The 19956-nt window shown below is 36.3% G+C and overlaps 2 protein-coding genes across 5 annotated transcripts in view; both read right to left on the reverse strand.

Moving 5' to 3' along the window:
- btbd2b (BTB domain containing 2b) overlaps window positions 1-19956 on the reverse strand; it is a 1074195-nt gene that overhangs the window by 903717 nt on the left and 150522 nt on the right. The gene's annotated exons all lie outside the window — the stretch shown is intronic.
- slc25a42 (solute carrier family 25 member 42) overlaps window positions 1111-19956 on the reverse strand; it is a 42135-nt gene continuing 23289 nt past the window's right edge. The window contains 10 exon segments of one of the 4 annotated variants that reach the window (NM_001045453.2): window positions 1137-3184; window positions 4864-6826; window positions 6867-7020; window positions 7445-7512; window positions 7585-8351; window positions 13887-14038; window positions 14233-14349; window positions 14754-14920; window positions 15286-15311; window positions 16941-17052. In NM_001045453.2, the coding sequence (NP_001038918.2) occupies window positions 8041-8351; window positions 13887-14038; window positions 14233-14349; window positions 14754-14920; window positions 15286-15311; window positions 16941-17052 (885 nt within the window). In that variant the 3' untranslated portion in view covers window positions 1137-3184; window positions 4864-6826; window positions 6867-7020; window positions 7445-7512; window positions 7585-8040. 4 annotated transcript variants of the gene reach the window in all.

The following is a 19956-nucleotide window of genomic DNA, read 5'->3' on the forward strand; positions in this document are numbered from 1 at the left end:
ATCGAGTACGTTTAATATTTCATATAATAATCTATTCAATCACAGCCTAATAATTTAAAGTAGAAAAATAGTTTAAATTACAATTTAGAAGCAGCTGAAATCAGGTTAGTCGATCTTTTAAACAGCAGGTGGCACTGTGAAGGTCTGGAAGTGCAGGTCTAGCCGTCTGAGCGTGCGGTTAGGTCTCCGGGCCTGCAGCTTCATACTATTGGGAGTCGGTGACACATGTTATGAGACAGGAAGTCAGCCAGATATTATTAATACTGATTGTTATTATTTTAAGGTGGGGTTGAGTCTGTTTGATGTCGACTCTACATGGCTGATCATGGCTGCCTTTCTGATATTATTGATCTTATCAGTAAAGAAATCAGCAAAGTCGTTTGCTTTCCGAGAGTAGTTCACTGGGAATCCTGTTAAATGAATGCCTAAATGGGGACAGCGCCCTCTACAGTGTAATAGCGCGTGGAGTAGAGACCGCCCACAGCAGAGTTAACGAAGTCTTTGGGAATTTTGGCCCATTCCTCTTTGCAGTATCTCTCAAGCTCTATCAGGTTGGATGGGAAGCGACGGTGGTCAGCCATATTCAGATCTCTCCAGAGATGTTCAATAGGATTTAGGTCTGGGCTCTGGCTTAGCCACTCACCGAGTTGTTGTGAAGCCACTCCATTGATATTTTGGCAGTGTGCTTTGGCTCATTGTCCTGCTGGAAGATGAAGCGTCGCCCTAGTCTGAGGTCAAGAGCACTCTCTCTGTAGAGCAATGTCTCTGTACATTGCTGCATTCATCTTTCCCTCTATCCTGACTAGTCCTCCAGTTCCCAGGACACTCTGGAGGGACTATGTCTCTCAGCTGGTCTAGGAAACACCTTGGTGTCCTGCTGAGTTTAGCTCCAACTTGCTTCAACACACCTGTCCGGAAGTTTCTAGTATATCTAGTAAGAGTTTGATTAGCTGCTTCAGGTGTGTTTGATTAGGTTGGAGCTAAACTCTCCAGGACACCGGACCTCCAGAACCATGTGGACACCCCTGCGCTAGATAAATAAAGATGAACTGAATATTATCACGCGTGTGTATTTTAGACATGAACAAATGATGAGAACAAACCACACAGTTATAATATCATTAGTTTAATGTACATTCATTTGGCACAAGTCTTTTCAATTGAAACAACAGTCTTGAATCCAGACGCTTCTAAACGAGTCATTTCAGAGAGATTCGTTTGATGAACATCATCATGAATCACAACTTTATGAACATCACAATCAATAATTCTGCTCTTTTACATTAAAGCACACACTAATCCTGCATTAAAACCTCAACAGATGAGCAGAGGGACGAACGAACAATGAGTGAACAAATGAATCGTTCTAAGAGTCGATTCAGTTGAATCTTCAGTGTTTAATCAGGCCTCTAGGACGTTTAAAAAGCATTCAATGCCGTTTAATAGATTAAAAAAGTACCAAAAGTGATGATATGTGTGCTTGAGCATCGATTGTCATGTTAATATGATCATGATTTCAGATTATTCAGGAAAAAGTGATATGATGGTTATGAATTATTATATTCAACTAAATTAAATTAATATACAATGGTGCCAAAAATATCCAGACACTTCAGATACATTATAAACACACTCTAATATTCATGATAGACGGGAAAAAAGCATACAAAAATAAGTGTTTATTGTGAATAATAGATTTGTTTCAGTTTAAAAATGCTAGAACGATACACAAGACTGAACTCTGATGAATCATATTCACACAGGTTTGACTGAAGTGAAATAATACGCCTTGGAGTCACTGTATAATTAAAAATAAAGCAACGTTTTAGTTCAGAAACAAGCAAAGAAATCAGATTAGCAAACTAATACTGTTACCGCTTTGCTTAAAATCGCTCATGCGAGTAAATGAATGAACAACTCATAACCCGAACAGCTAATATATTGAATATTCACTATTAAATTATCCAGAAATGAACAGATTTCTGCATTTGCTTTTGTTTATTTATAATTTTGAGTTGCATAATGAGAGCTTGATCTCTCTTCCAATAACTTTTAACATAAAAAAGTGACTTTTATTGACATTTTTAATAGTCTGCAGTGCTAAATTGTCTGTTTTGGTGTTGTATATTATGCTACAAACACCCCGTAATAAACTGCAGCACATTTTCAGTGATTTTACAGCATTATTTCTCCATTTCTTCAACATTATATTATCTCAAAATACTAAAACATCAGTAAAAGTCACTTAGTTTAACTGTAGAGTTGAATTTTCAACATTATAAGTGGATCAACATCCCATAATACAACTCACAACCGCAAATAAACACTAGTGAATCACTAAATACAGACACTGTTCATTCACAGATAGATTGAGCAGTGTTGCTGCGTGTATATCAGTTAGTAACACTTGTAGAGATGATGTGTATGTTGTTGTTGTGTTTGCTTTTCTCTTCAGGCACTTAGGAACTGCAGATTCATACATGTGCAAAAACACGCACAACACGTGACTGACCTCTATCGCACACACACGTGCTCCCGCGCAAGCTCGCTCTCACGCACGCTAGCTAAAATGACAGTCTGTCCAAAATCAGTAACAATGCATAAAGAGTTTTTCACTCCATATTTCTCCAATGAAGGCAAAATGTAATATTTTTGTACCACAGGGTGGGCCGTTTATATGGATACAGCTTAATAAAATGGGAATGGTTGATGATATTATCGTCCTGTTTGTGGCACATTAGTATATGTGAGGGGGCAAACTTTTCAAGATAGGTGGTGGCCATTTTGAAGTCGGCCATCTTGGATCCAACTTTTGTTTTTTCAATAGGAAGAGGGTCATGTGACACATCAAACTCATTGGGAATTTCACAAGAAAAACAACGGTGTGCTTGGTTTAAACATAGCTTTATTCTTTTATGAGTTATTGACAAGTTTCTGACCACTCATAAAATGTGTTCAATGTGTTGGCCATTGAGTTGGATTGTCAATGCAACCCTCTTCTCCCACTCTTCACACACTGATAGCAACACCGCAGGAGAAATGCCAGCACAGGCTTCCAGTATCCATAGTTTCAGTGCTGCACATCTTGTATCTTCACACCATAGACAGCAAAGATAGTGGGACCATTCTTCATCAGTGGAAACCTCAAAGCCACTGGATATTTGAACTTGCTCCATGATGATGTAATAATAATAATAATAATAATTTTTATTTATATAGCGCCTTTCCAGAGCTCAAGGACACTTTACAAGGAATGCAACAAAAAGATAAACAAACATACATGAGGTCAAATATAACAAACATGAATAACACAAACGAAACCTAAGAGACATATGAACAGGATAGTGGTGGATCAGATTAAGTGGTCAGTTTGGTAGATCAGATGCAAAGCATTCAGAAAATAAGTGAGTCTTAAGTAGGGATTTGAAATCAGAGATATTATTAGCAGAGCGAAGTGAGTGTGGTAGAGAGTTCCAGAGTTTTGGTGCAATAGCACTAAATGATCTGCCCCCCATAGAAGAGAGGCGGTACCGAGGGACAGCAAGAAGGCCAGAGTCAGCAGACCGTAAAGAGCGAGTTGGGGTGTAGGGGACAAGCGTGTTGCAGAGATAGGAAGGTGCAAGGTTATTTAAGGATCTAAATGCAAGGAGGAGAATTTTGAATTTAATCCGGTATGCAACCGGGAGCCAATGAAGATCATACAAGATTGGGGTTATGTGAGCCGACCGTTTGGTATGAGTAAGTATTCTAGCTGCAGAGTTTTGAATATACTGTAATCTGGAGATGAGGCTGGCAGGCAGGCCAATGAAAAGAGCATTACAGTAGTCGATGCGTGAGGAGACAAATGCATGGATGACAGTCTCAGCATCCTTGCTACTGATGAAGGGACGCAGTTGTGAAATGCGACGTAAGTGAAAGAATGCAGATTTAGTGACAGATTTAATGTGTGACTGAAAAGAGAGTGTGGAGTCAAAGATTACACCTAAATTTTTTACAGAAGTAGATGTTTTAATGTGCAAGCCAGCAATCTCACAGGAATAACTGGTGGGAATATTGCTGGTGAGTGCTGGGGTGCCAATAAAAATTATTTCAGTTTTGTCCATATTAAGTTTTAGTGAATTTGAGGTGAGCCAATCATTAATATCATTCACACAAGCAGAGATGTTTTCAATTTGGGCGGATGCAGTTGGAGTACATACAGAATAAAGTTGAATATCATCAGCATAAAGATGATAGTTAAGACCGTGATGTTGTAGAATCAGACCAAGTGGAATTAGGTATACTGAGAACAATAGTGGGCCAAGAACAGAACCCTTGGGAACACCTCGCTTCAGGGGGACAGTAGGTGACTGAAAATCCTTAATAGAGATGAATAATTGTCTATCTGAGAGATATGACGAGAACCAAGAAAGAGCAGTACCAGAAACACCCAGATTAGAGAGACGTGAGATAAGTAAATCATGGGAGACTGTATCAAAGGCAGAACTGAGGTCGAGTAAAAGTAATATAGACAAGGAGCCAGAATCCCCAGACAGCAATAGATCATTCACTACCTTTACAAGTGCAGTTTCAGTACTATGGAGTGGGCGAAAACCAGATTGAAAAGGGTCCAGGAGATTATTATCAACTAGAAAAGACTGGAGTTGAGTAGCAACAGTACTTTCCAGTAATTTAGAAATGAAAGGTAGATTGGAAATAGGACGATAATTAGATAGAATCAAGGGGTCGAGGTTGGGTTTCTTAAGCACAGGTGTGACGGCAGCAGTTTTGAGTGGCAGAGGAAATGATGCCTGAGTGAGAGATGAATTGATAAAGTGAGAGATGACAGGGGAGATAACAGAGTGGCAGAGTTTCAGGGTTTGTGTTTCCCTCTTTATGCACTGACGCCGGCACCTTCCCTGAGTTTCTCCAGCAAGATGGTGCACCACCACATTATGGGTGTCAGGTCCGAGCATTCCTACATGAACAGTTTCCTGAAAAGTGGATTGGTCGTCGTGGGCCGGTTTAATGGCCCCCAAGGTCTCCGGATCTGACCCCCTTAGACTTTTATCTTTGGGGTCATCTGAAGGCAATTGTCTATGGTGTGAAGATACAAGATGTGCAGCACCTGAAACTACGGATACTGGGAGCCTGTGCTGGCATTTCTCCTGCGGTGTTGCTGTCAGTGTGTGAAGTGTAGGAGAAGAGGGCTGCATTGACAATCCAACACAATGAGAAGCATCATTGAACACAGTTTATAAGTGGTCAGAAACTTGTAAACAACTCATGAAGGAATAAAGTTATGTTTAAACCAAGCACACCGTTGTTTTTCTTGTGAAATTGCAATAAGTTTGATGTGTCACATGACCCTCTTCCTATTGAAGAAATAAAAGTTGGATCCAAGATGGCCGACTTCAAAATGGCCACCATGGTCACAACCCATCTTAAAAAGTTTGCCCCTCACATAAACTAATGTGCCACAAACAGGACTTTAATATCACCAACCATTGCCATTTTATTCAACTGTATCAATGTAAACGGCCCACCCTGTATATCACTGCATTTCTTTCAATTAAAATCAGCAAATAGTACCAACAGGTATGCCCAAATTCAATTTTATTTCAAAGTATGTTTGTAAATGTATCAAACCATAAATAATAATCAGTTTAAAGAAACAAAACGCCCATAAAGCATGCAGTGTATATGATATGTAGTACATAATTTGGGCAAAAGTGAGTTGAGTTCAGTACTATCAAGTAGACTAACTGTATGTTACAATTAGTTATAATTGTAGTTATAATAACGTTTTTTAAAAAGAAAATCAAGAAACAAAATTGAATAAAACAATTAATAATAGTCAATCATGCCACAAAACGCTCCTATATAATACACAAAATGGGACTTTTCTTTCTTTCTGTGGTTAAAATGAAATTAAATTCAATATAATATGAAACACCATGAAGCATGCACGCAGTTACACTTTAAACATGCTTTTACATGTAGAACTTTGGGAAAAAAATGTGTTTATTTTTGTACTTCTGTCTTTTTATTTAATCCTAATATTCATTATTGGGGAATTTCATTATTGTCATTGTCATTCATTTTTGTGGAAGATGTATTTAGTCACATTTGTCAAATCAGAATGAGCACAAGCTTAATTAAATGTAACAGACAGCACCATGAAGCTTGCAATAAAACATATAAATCCTAAATAATTTGGATTTTTCATTTTATAATTTGTAATTTACCTCCACACTTAAAATTTTACCATAAATGTACTTTTCCCAATTAAATGTACAGTCTAAACCTATATTAAACATATTTTTATTCTATTATAATTTTTGGTGTTAAATTTGTTGCACAAATTAAACCATAAAATATACAAAATTATTATTCTTTCAACTAATATGCCTGGGGGGAAATGTAAAAACAAAACTATTTTGAAAAGACAATGCAAATAAACTGTAAAATCCGCAAATCTAATTAAATTCACTTTTTGCAAAACAGATAAAAATAGAAAATAAAAAACAAAATAATAATCTGATTTTAGAGTGAAGTATGACCAGGACGTATCATGACCGTCATCATGTATGTGTGAACAAACACAAGCAGAACGTACCATTCATTCATTCATTCCATGTCTTTCAGTTAGTCATTCCTTCGCTCATTCATTCATTTATTCATTAAGTCATTCATTCATACAATCAGTCTTTCAGTTAGTCATTCGTTTGTTCATTCTAGTCATTCATTCAATCATTTATTCATTGAGTCATTCATTCATTCAGTCTTTCAGTTAGTCATTCTTTGAGTCATTCACTAATATGTTCGTTCATTCATTCATTCATTCATTCATTCATTCGTTCGTTCGTTCGTTCATTCATTCATTTGTTCGTTCGTTCGTTCATTCATTCACCGAGTCATTCATTCATTTATTTCATCAGCCTTTCAGTTAGTCATTCATTCGTTCGCTCATTTATTCATTCTAGTCATTCATTCGTTCATTCATCCATTGACTCATTCATTCATTCATTCATTCATTCATTCATTCATTCAATCATTCATTCATTCATTCAGTCAGTCAGTCTTTTAGTTAGTCATTCAGTTGTTCATTCATTCATTCATGCAAGTTATTCATTTATTCATTGAGTCATTCATTCTATCTTTCAGTTAGTCATTCATTCGTTCGCTCATTTATTCATTCTAGTCATTCATTCGTTCATTCATCCATTGACTCATTCATTCATTCATTCAATCATTCATTCATTCATTCAGTCTTTTAGTTAGTCATTCAGTTGTTCATTCATTCATTCATGCAAGTTATTCATTTATTCATTGAGTCATTCATTCTGTCTTTCAGTTAGTCATTCATTCGTTCGCTCATTTATTCATTCTAGTCATTCATTTGTTCATTCATCCATTGACTCATTCATTCATTCATTCAATCATTCATTCATTCAGTCTTTTAGTTAGTCATTCAGTTGTTCATTCATTCATTCATGCAAGTTATTCATTTATTCATTGAGTCATTCATTCTGTCTTTCAGCTAGTCATTCATTCGTTCATTCATTCGTTCATTCATTCATTCATTCATTCATTCATTCATTCATTCATTCATTCATTCATTCATTCATTCATTCAATAAATCGTTCATTCATTCACTCATTTGAGTCATTCATTTTTCATTTATACAATCAGCTGTTCATTTGGTTAGTCATTCATTCATTCATTCATTCATTCATTCATTTCTTCATTCATTCTTTCTTTTAGTCATTCATTCCTTCGATTCATTTATTCATTCATCCACTCATTCAATCAGTCATTCATTCATTCATTCTTTCTTTGAGCCATTCACTCAGCCAGTCAGTATTGCACTCAGTCTGTGCTGCAGGTCTACATTCAGCGAGTCCTAACACACTCACACACACTCTAATCTCTAAAATCAAACCCTACTCGTCTCCATCACACGTTTCATTGGCAGCATATGCTCAGGTTTAAAAAGAAGCGTTTGTTCGGTTACTTTCAGGACTGCAGTTCCTCCATGTGCTGCTACCGTGTGCTGTATCACAGGAGCTGGAATTTGCGCAGCAGGATCTGCGTGAGGTCAAAGGTCATGAAGCTGATGCCGACAGCGATGGGACCTTTGACCCAGTTCATGCTCAGGCCTTTATAGAGTCCACGGACGATGCCCTCCTCCGCCACGATCTCCCGCATGGTGCCCAAGACTGTGCTGTACGTGTGTCCGGTGACACCCGCCGTCTGCATGCGTCTGCGCACCACGTCCAGTGGGTATGAGGCTGACTGACCAATCAGACCCGCACACGCTCCGAACACCAGACGCTCATATGGGAACGGATGAGCACGGCCCGTTTTCTCTGAAACACAGAAGGAAAACAAACATACAGTTGAAGTCAGAATTATTCACCCCCGTTTCATTTTTCCCCAATTTCTGTTTAACGGAGAGCAGATTTATTCAACACATTTCTAATCATAATAGTTTTAATAACTTATCTCTAATAACTGATTTATTTTCTCTTTGCCATGATGACAGTAAATAATATTAGACTAGATATTCTTCAAGACACTTCTATACAGCTTAAAGTGACATTTAAAGGCTTAACTAGGTTAATTAGGCAAGTTAGGGTAATTAGTCAAGTCATTAGCCCCTTTCACACATACACACCTTTTCGGAAAATTGCCGGCAATTTTCCGGAAAGCTTGTATGTGTGAACAGGTCCTTTTTGAAAATACCGGTAAATTCGTTCTGGCTTTTTTTCCGGAAAGAGAAGTTGTAACATTACTGGCAATTTGCTGGAATGCTGCGCTGTGTGAATGCAGAAGGAAGATTCCCGTAATAAGCGCGTGCACGTCTAGAACGTGCTGACGTGAGACGTCTGCTTTAGCCAATCACAACAGTCAGACGCATTTACGTCCGCGCGGTTTGTGAGGATAAAAGCCTTTGAATATTTTTCCAGACACATTTAGCTGCTAGAAGTTAGTCAGATCATGTTTATATGTTCTTCTTAATGCCAACTGTGTCAATAATCATCGATGAGATGCTTATGATAAGCCGTTGTTTGTTTACCTTCAAGCTTTGCGTGTGGCTGTGAAACAGCCTGTGAGCGCCTGCACACGCACATATTATGAACATCTCGACATGCGAAAGTGATCCTGCGAAAGTTGTTCACAATATTGATCATCCACAGAGTTTGTAATTTAGTCAAATGTTTACAAACACAAGCTCAGCCGTTTAAAGCTCATTTGTGGTGAATGATGTCAGAATTTACCGGTATTTTGGAATGGATGTGTGAATGCTCTTTTCCGGAAAATTTCCGTAACGTCCTCGCCTGTGTGAACAGCGCTTTTTTGAATATACCGGTAAAGTCGTTCCGGAAATTTTCCGGATATTTACCGGTATCACTGTGTGAAAGGGGCTAATGTATAACAGTGGTTTATTCTATAGACTATCCAAAACAAATGTAGATTAAAGGGGCTAATAATTTTGACCTTAAAATGGGTTAAAAAAAAATAAAAACTGATTTTATTCTAGCCGAAACAAATAAGACTTTGCCAGAAGAAAAAAATATTAGAGGAAATACTGAGAAAAATTCCTGAATCTGCGAGATTATTCAAGAAATGCTGGAAAAATAATAAATATTGCACAGGGGGCCGAATAATTTTTCCCTTAACTGTATATAGCACATTTTTGGTAATTTAAAGAGCTTTACATAAACAAGAATGAATTATAATAAGTATAATAAAAAAATAAAAATATAAATTACGTCTAGATGATATGACTTATGACTTATATGATCACTTAAGTTGTTTTATTTTGACACATTTTTGAAGATTTGTTGGCTGCCATCCATGATGCGAATCTCCCGTTCAACCACATCCTAAAGGATTGGATTGAGCTCTGGTGACTGTGGAGGCCATTTGAGTACAATGAACTCATTGTCATGTTCAACAAGCAAGTCTGAGATGATTCACACTTTATGACATGGTGCATTATCCTGCTGGAAGTAGCCTTCAGAAGATGGAGACACTGTGCTCATAAAGGGATGGACATGGTCAGCAGCAATACTCAGGTAGGCTGTGGCGTTGACACCATGCTCAATTGGTGCTAATGGACCCAAAGTGTGCCAAGAAAATCTCCCCCACAGCATTACACCACCACCACCAGCCTGAACCGCTGATACAAGGCAGGATGGATTCATGCTTTCATGTTGTTGACATCAAATTCTGAGCCGAGCATCTGAATGTGGCAGCAGAAATGGAGACTCATCAGAGCAGCAACGTTTCTCCAATCTTCTATTGTCCAGTTTTGGTGAGCCTGTGTGAATTGTAGCCTCAGTTTCCTGTTCTTAGCTGACAGGAGCGGCACCCGGTGTGCTCTTCTGCTGCTGTAGCCCATCCGCCTCAAGGTTGGACGTGTTGTGTGTTCAGAGATGCTCTTCTGCAGAGCTCGGTTGTAGCGAGTGCTTATTTGAGTTACTGTTGCCTTTCTATCAGCGGGAGCCAGTCTGGCCATTCTCCTCTGACCTCTGGCATCAACAAGGCATTTGCGCCCACAGAACTGCCGCTCACTGGATATTTCCTCTTGTTCAGACCATTCTCTGTAAACCCTAGAGATGGCCATGCGTGAAAATCCCAGTAGATCAGTAGTTTCTGAAATACTCAGACCAGCCCGTCTGGCACCAACAACCATGCCACGTTCAAAGTCACTTAAATCCCCTTTCTTCCCTATCCTGATGCTCGCTTTGAACTGCAGCAGATCGTCTTGACCATGTCTACATGCCGAAAGGCATTGAGTTGCTGCCATGTGACTGGCTGATTAGAAATTTGGGTTAACAAGCAGATAGACAAGTGTACCTAATAAAGTGGCCGGTGAGTGTATATGTATATATAAACTGATATATAAATTATATAGATATTCCCTCTATCGCGTGCCGTTGCATTAATTTAGAACACAATTTAAGTCAGACTAGCTTTTCAATCTGGCAACCTGCTTGCGTTTGTTTTGATCCATGAATGCAATACCTAGTTCAACCACTGGGTGTCAAACTTGCACACTGCACCTTTAAGCTATCTAAACGCTGTTTAAGGCCCCGTTTACACTAGTGCGTTTTAGTTTTAAAATGCGTTTTGGATCAAAAACGATCCGCGTCCACACTAGCGTTTCTAAACATATCTCCGTCCACACTACGTCACCAGAAACGTATATCACGTGACCATTTGCGCACTTTGGGCATGCGCGTTCTAGTATAAACAGTAAGCATGCGTCTCGCCCGGCATTTGGTTATTGTTAGTCAACAAACGCCGGTTGAACAATGAACACGATGGCAAAGAAAGCAAGAGAGGTATTTTTGTGGACAGACGATGAGGTCGAGTTATTACTAAACGTAACAAATTAATAACTGCACAATCAACATATAAAACAACAATGGAAAAAGGAACTCAATGTGACATTGGATGATGATACTTGGGTGGGTGTTTGTTCTGGTTGCCATAAGGGAGTGGGGAGCCAAATGTGGAAGGAGTTTGACTGGAAGTCTAAAATTCGATTTTTCAGGACACCACTAAAGTGTTTTCGTTCTGATAGTTGTGGCAGCAATAAGAGCTGGAGAAACTGTGGACTGGTGGGTGATCAAACGCACATATTTTGGGACTGTCCCATTGTTCAACATTTTTGGACTGAAGTTAAGGGGATCGTAGAAAAGCTCCTTAAAGTGAATCTCTCTTGGGACCCTTTAACGTTTTTACTAGACAAATTTCCAGAGGATCTGTCCCATGATCAGGAAACTTTGCTAAATCTCCTGCTAATGGCTGCAAGAAAAAATATAACAATTAACCCTTAAAGACCTAGAGGTATTTTGTGGGTATCTAATGGGCCTATATTATTATTATTTTTTAAAGCAGTTTTATTTTTATTTTAGCAGTCAGCCTCAAGTGTCATATATCATTTTAAACAGGAGAACCTGAAGTTTCAATCTGTACCATTAAAAGGTCCAGTCTAAAATATTTTTTGGTCCAAAAACATATGAACAGACAGAAAATATTCCAAAATTTTCCAGAAACGATTTTTTTAAAAAAGTGGCATTTTCTAGTTATTTCAAACAAAAAAAAGTTTGTTTTTCTTTCTTTAGAAATACATGCTATGATGTTTTATACTTCCAAAATAAATTTTGTCTACATCCACAATTCCCTGAGCAAGTTATAGCAATTTATTTCAATGTTATTCCAAGGCGTTTTTTTTAATTGGGGAAAAAAATGCATTTATTTACTGACATATGTATTTGCCCAAAAGTTCTGGGAATGAACTAAACAGAAAAAATGTTACAAAATAATAGAACAGTGAAGCAAATTTGACTTTTTCCAAAAAATATATTTTCAGTTACTATAAACAACACCACTTACAATGAACAAATAAAAAAATAAGAAAATAATAAATAATGTGTCAAAGTCCAAATAAACATGGTGCAAATCCTCAGTAAAAAAATAGATATAAATATTTACTTTACTATAAATAGTTACATAACTAAACTAGATTCAATATGGAACATCGTTAGGTTTTATGTGCCAGCATGGATATGGTTGTCTGTGGATATGGATTTGGTTGTCTGCAATGCAGACAAACAGCTGCACCTTCCTTTGCGTCTTTTGAAAACAGCAAGAGCAGCAGTTCGTCTTTGCTGTGTCACTGTTTTGTCATGTTTCTGTGCTGCTGTGCATGCAAAAGTACTTAGTATGAGAATTATTTCATGCAAAACTTTTTTTGCGTTTTATTTAGCCGCGTATAAATGTATGCCTATCTCTCATTCCGTGTTGTTCAAAAAGCTCATTGTTGGTCCAGAAAGCGAAACCTATGCTTAATGGTTGTGATATAGCGAGTTTGAACCAATCTGGGCATGGAGGAGGGACAATGCATCAATGTATCATGTCTGGTTTGTCCGGAGACACAGTGACGAGCGTTTCTTTGTCAAATCAGCGTTGTCAAATTTTGATGACGTAACCGCACTGATTCCGGAGCCTCTGGAAGTCCGAATGTAATGTGATACAGCACTGGAAAGCTAAGATTCTCTTCTTTATGCCAATCTTTGAATTGTATGAATCAGATCAGCGGATCAAAAGTTATTGAACATTTAAGAGCAATACTTATTTAAGGGTTAACTGGTTTAAACCTGAACCACCCACGGTTTCACAGTGGATACAAAAAATTAGACAGTAATATTCAATGGAACAGTTGACAGCACAAATACAGCTAAAGACTCAAATCTTTGAAAGAAGATGGGGACCAGTTCAAAGCCTCATTGGATAGGTCACTTATGTCTCTAAGTTTGTATTTTTGCTTGAAGTTTGTCTATTTACTCTTATTTTTTTCCCTCAGATCTTTATTGTCATTATATATATCTTTATTTGTGAGCTCGGGCCCAATCTCAGGACTGTTCTTATTACTGTTTGTATTTATGTTGACTGCTGTCAATAAAAAGTAAAAAAAAAAACTGCACAATGGCGCCTAAAACAGAAAATTGTGCTGTGTTCCTGTGTCCATGTTGTTGTTTGCAGTGAAGGCTGGTCTGCTGTCTTCCGGTCGCGTTAAAGCCATGTGTTACAGTCATGTGGTAGGGGCTTGACGAATAAGGGAAGGATATGCAATGACACAAAAGCCCCAATCAGGTAGCGAATCTCAGCAGCCCCGCCTCCGTTTTCAGATGTCTCCGCTTTCCCTCATCCACACTGAGACGGAGCAGCAGCGCCTTAGATTGAAAACAGCTTCTCCAGTATTTCCGAAACGCTCCGTTTTCGGCGCTCGAAAACTCCGGCGTAGTGTGGACGGATGGCGTAACCGTAGCAAAACCTATGCGTTTTAAAACGAAACACATTAGTGTAAACGGGGCCTCAGACTGTACCTGCGTGGGTCTTCTTGAGTGTCTCGTAGGTGAAGAAACTGAGTCCTGCGTACGGCACGACGCCCAGAATAGTGGGAGTAAAACCCCTGTAGAGCGTCTTCAGACCCTCCTCACGAGAGATGCGGACAAACACATCCATGATATTACTGTACCTGAGGAAAAAACATGAGGTATACAAAGCTTAATGACACAACGACAGCACAGATTTCAACATGTTATCTGATTGTTGAGAAGTAACTATAAATATAGTGGAGTTTTCCCAAAAAGAGTTAATAAATATGTAGACCTGACTGAAGATCAATTCAATATTGAATAAAGTTGACAATGATTCAATGAAGGGTCTTACATTTCTTTGGGTGTGACGGCCATGCGTGCTCGGACCATGTCCAGTGGATACGTGATAATGGCGGCTGTAGTTCCTGCAAGTGATCCAGCCAGCAAACGCGGCACAGGCGGCAGAGCCCTGAAAGCAGACAGATGCATCTAACACTCCACATCTATAATCCTCTTAGTCTATACTGACATTATCTTCAGCAGCTCAAACACTCTGATGGCTAATAGACAGATGGCTGCTTCTCACTCAGGGCTGCTGTTTATGCTAATGAGGGAGAGATGGGCACTAGTGGGCGGGGCTTTTCCCCCTCTGATGATGAGTACAAGTGTTTCTGCAGACTGTCTGGTTATAAACAATACAATTATTTCATGTTTACCATTAGAGGCTGGTCATATTCACACACTGCTGACACACAACTGTGTTTAAACCCTTTATAAAAGTGAGTTTTTGCATAATAGGTCCACTTTAAACCACCAGCAAGCCTTCAATGGCTTTGTATAAATGTAAATGAGCATTGGTAAAGGAGCACTTACTTGCCCTGGAAGCCATAATACTTTCCCAGAATGCCCTTGTATTGTTCATGTGCGCAGAACTGGATGGCAGCGTAAGGAATGACGCGCACCATTGTGGCCGAGTTTCCCCTCCACAAACTAAAGAAGCCATCCTTTAGATATGTGCGGTAGATTAACCTGTACGCCTCCTGCAAATCAACAAATACATGCATGCACAGCGGACGTTTTAGTTTAGTTGGATTGTTTTTTGCAGTGAAGTTATATATTATACTCATGCATGCATTTAGCAGAAATTCTGATTTTTTTTTTTGCAATGAAGTTATATGTTATATAAGCTCATGCAGTCAGTAGAAATTGAATTAATTGTGCTGCTAGCGCTGCTGTTGGAGCTAGGAAAATGCAAACATACATCAAGTATACATCACAAATACATAACAAAATATAAAGCTTTCTGTGTTGAGTCTTATATTTGAACCTTTTTGTTATTATTATTATTTTATTACTATCAATTGCAGACACGCTAGAACACTAAGTTCAAAGGAAAAATGCTCACCTTGGCGGAAAATCTATTTGATGACACTGAAACCAGAAGATAAAGAGAAATATTTAGCTTGGCTGCTTTTTCAGCGGAGGAAAAAAATAAAGCAACTTCTCAGCAAACAATAATAATGAATTGATTTGTGTGAAACGTCTAAAGTTCACATTTGAAAAACAAACTCATAATACACTAATAGTTATACATAAAAAAATATATATATAAAATAATATAAAATATAATATAAAGCACTTCTAAAATCGTATACATGTCTTTACTATAAAATAAAAATAAAACATTCTATTTAATATCTAAAAATATTCATTTAAAACAATACAAATAATATCCAAATATTAAAAAAAATATTAAAACGAGCAGGAAAAAATACAAATTATTATAAAATAAATAAATAAATAAATGTGTAAAAATAAATAAGCAAAAATTGATTTGATGAGAGAAATATTTAGCTTGGCTGTTTTTTCTTTCAGCCAAGGAAAAAATAAAGCAACTTCTCAGCAAACAATAACGATGTATTGATTTCTGTGAAACGTCTAAAGTTCACATATCAAAAACATAAACTCCTAATACACAAATCGTTATACCTAAAAAATATATATGAAATAATATGAAATATAATTTAAAACACTCCTACAATTATACATGTCTTTACTACAAAATAAAAATAAAACAATCTATTTAATATTTAAAAACATTCATTTAAAACTGTTCAAATAATATCCAAATATAAAAAGAACGAACAGGAAAAAATACAAATACTTATTAAATAAATAAATAAATAAATAAATATGTATGTAAAAATAAAAAAGCAAAAATCTATTTGACGAGAGAAATATTTAGCTTAGCTGTTTTTGTCAGCCGAGGAAAAAATAAAGCAACTTTTCAGCAATCAATAATGAAAATAAATAACAGGTATTGATTTCTGCGAAACGTCTAAAGTACACATATGTAAGAAACATACACTTATAATCACTCGGTTACACCAAGAGTAGTCAAAATATAACAGTCTTTTTGCTGTGAAATCACAACACCACTAAATCTAGTATCTTCAATAAAAAATATTTTCAATATAAATAAATAATAATCTTTAATACATTAAAAAAATTATTATATTATTATCTGAAAAGAAATTAAACATCTAAATGCTATCTTATTACAACTATTAATTTTAAAATGAAATACACTTTTAATATATAAAAATAAGTTTTTAAATGAGTGAAATTTATGTTAAAAAATAATTAAATAAATGTGTACAAACAAATAAAATAAACTAATGTAGTGCTAATAGAAAAATTATATCTAACAGTAATTCTACATTTTCCCAATAATATTGTGATTAATAATATAAATATAGAATTTTTTCACAATTTAAACTAAGTCACAGCAGAAGAAAAAGAAAAAACAAAGTGAAAACCACTGTTGTAAGTCACTCACACATACATGGTCTGTTCTGGAATCAAAATATTGATTTATTTTTTCTGAAAGATGACAAGTGTTTTTCCCTTGATGAATGTATTCAGTTGTCTCCAGGCACAAACTTGTTTTATCATTTGCACATGATACAAATGACATATTTGGGTGTGACTAATTATTTACATACTTCAGTGCATCTGTAAAGTCACACAAAGAAGATTCATTCCAGTTTGTCTTCCTACCCTGAAAGATGATCTTGGTTCGGTCCAGTGGTGCGACTGCAGTTTTAGCCACAGCTCCAGCAAACGCTCCCGAAACCAGAGAGTTCAAGACCGATCGACCCTGTTTAAAACCCTGACAATATAAAACACACACAGATCACACATTAGTTGATGATGCAGAATAGATGACCATATACACATCTGAAGTGAATCAAAACATTTAATCAAACATTTTTTTAATACCAACAAGTGTATTGAACAATCCCTATTCTTGCCACTTGAAAATTTCTACAGTAATGAAAAGTAGAACTAGTGTTTTTGACCCACCATGTACTACCGTACTTGAATTGATCTGTTGTGGTGATTCTATAGTTGCTATGGTAAAAACAACTATCGTAATTGATCTGATGTAGTGATTCTGCAGTTGCTATGGTAACAACCATAGTAAGTGATCTGTTGTGGTGATTCTATAGTTGCTATGGTAACAACAACTATAGTAAGTGATCTGTTGTGGTGATTCTACAGTTGCTATGGTAACAACAACTATAGTAATTGATTTGTTGTGGTGATTCTATAGTTGCTAGGGTAACACAACAACTACAGTAATTGATCCGTTGTGGTGATTCTATAATTGCTATAGTAACACGACAACTATGATAATTGATATGTTGTGGAGATTCTACAGTTGCCATAGTAACACAACAACTACGATAATTGATCTGCTGTGATGATTATATCGTTGCTATGGTAATACAACAACTACAGTAAAAACTGTTGTGGTGATTCTACAATTGCTATGGTAACAACAACTAAAGTAAGTGATCTGTTGTGGTGATTCTATAGTTGCTATGGTAACAACAACTATAGTAAGTGATCTGTTGTGGTGATTCTACAGTTGCTAGGGTAACACAAGAACTACAGTAATTGATCCGTTGTGGTGATTCTATAATTACTATAGTAACACAACAACTACCGTTATTGATCTGTTGTGGTGATTCTATAGTTGCTATGGTAAAAACAACTATCGTAATTGATATTTTGTGGTGATTCTACAGTTGCTATGATAACAACAACTGCAGTAAGTGATCTGTTGTGGTGATTCTGCAGTTGCCATGGTAACAACCATAGTAAGTGATCCGTTGTGTTGATTCTATAATTGCTATGGTAACACGACAACTAAGATAATTGATATGTTGTGGAGATTCTACAGTTGCCATGGCAACACAACAACTGTGATAATTGATCTGTTGTGGTGATTATATTGTTGCTATGGTAACACAACAACTACAGTAATTGATCTGTTGTGGTGATTCTACAGTTGCTATGGTAACGCAACAACAAAATTTTTCTGCAGTGGTGATTATATAGTTGCTATGGTAACAACAACTACTGTACTTGATCCGTTGTGGTGATTCTATAGTTGCTATGGTAACACAAAAACAACAACTATAGTAATAATATAAACAAATGACCCAATACTGTAGTTTTCTACAACTATAGTGCATATTATACTACAATACACCACAGATTACTGTAGTAAATACTGCAGTATTGTTTTACAGTTTATCAGTTCAATATAGTTCAGTATACTGGATTATTTATTAAAAAAGAGTGGTAACACACTACAATATATTCATAAAAATCAAATAAAAATCATCACTAAAAATTATTATAGTGTTGTTTCTGTTTTTTTTAAACAAGCCAAAAGGTTTATGGGCCGTAACACCAACCCATAAGCAACTCCTTCCCTTTTCTCATTTTGACTAATATAATAATACTGTGCATCTTTTTGAAAAGCTGCTTTGGAATGGTAATTATTGTGAAAAGCTCTATACAATTAAACGTGAATAGATATGATGTTTAAACATGCCCAGGCAGGACCACATACTGTGCTTCTAGGAAGGACTCTGCCTTCCTTTTAATCTTTATAAAGCAGAACAGGTTTATATTCACACTTCTAATCTGTTTCCACCCATAAACCCATGAGCTGAATGAGTGAATAGAAAAAAGCAGGAACATTGGGCTGAGATGAATTCAAGAAACCAGTTCCAGCATGCTGAATGGATACAGACTGTTCTTCTGTTTGTTTGAATAAGTATCAAGAGATATTGCACAGTTTGTCTTATTCATTAGACACAATGAAGCTAAACAATGTTCAACATGATCCTGTGCCTGACAGACACTATTAAAAATTATTTCCACACGCCACAGGAGATTTGCCAATTTAGTGAATTCGCAAATCCTTTTAGAAAGGATAAAATAATAATAGCATTTTTTTTTCTGATGAACTTTATGCATTAAAATGGCATTTAAAAAATTAAGAAAAAGCATTTAAAAACTCATTATCTTCAAATTTACAGTTGTGATGTGTTGGGGAAAAATGCAACTTTATATTAATAATTTGTATTAATTTTTTTATTGTTTTTTAAAGAACTTTAATATATTCAAACAAATGTTTACATTTCCCTAAAACTAAATAAATACATTTATAGAAAAAAATGAATAAATGAATCCAAAGAATTTGGGGACTCTCAATTTTGCCCAATAATTTATGAATATTAGCATTATTAATACAAAAATAAAATGTACACATTTATACAGTATGTAAAAACAAACAATAAACAACAATAAATAATGAATGTTATTACTGCTGTATTGCATTCATTAAATAATAATAATAATAATAATAATAATAATAGTCAACTAAATAGAAACAAACAAAAAAATATTAATGCTACAATAATTCATTTATTCATTCATTTTCTTTTTGGCTTAGTCCCTTTATTAATCTGGGATCGCCACTGCAGAATGAACCGCCAATTTATGCAGCATATGTTTAATGCAGCGGATACCCTTCCAGGTGCAACCCATCACTGGGAAATATTCATACAAATCCTTTCACACACATACACTACTACAATAATAGTTATGTGGATTTTACAATAATTTACTATATACTTTAACATAACCATGGTTACATTTAATGAAATCTACTGTCCAAATAAACACATACAGCACAAATAAATGCGCATAAATA

This window comes from Danio rerio, chromosome 2, assembly GCF_052040795.2.
Source record: "Danio rerio strain M-AB ecotype USA chromosome 2, GRCz13ab, whole genome shotgun sequence".
NCBI classification, from domain to species: Eukaryota; Metazoa; Chordata; class Actinopteri; order Cypriniformes; family Danionidae; genus Danio; species Danio rerio.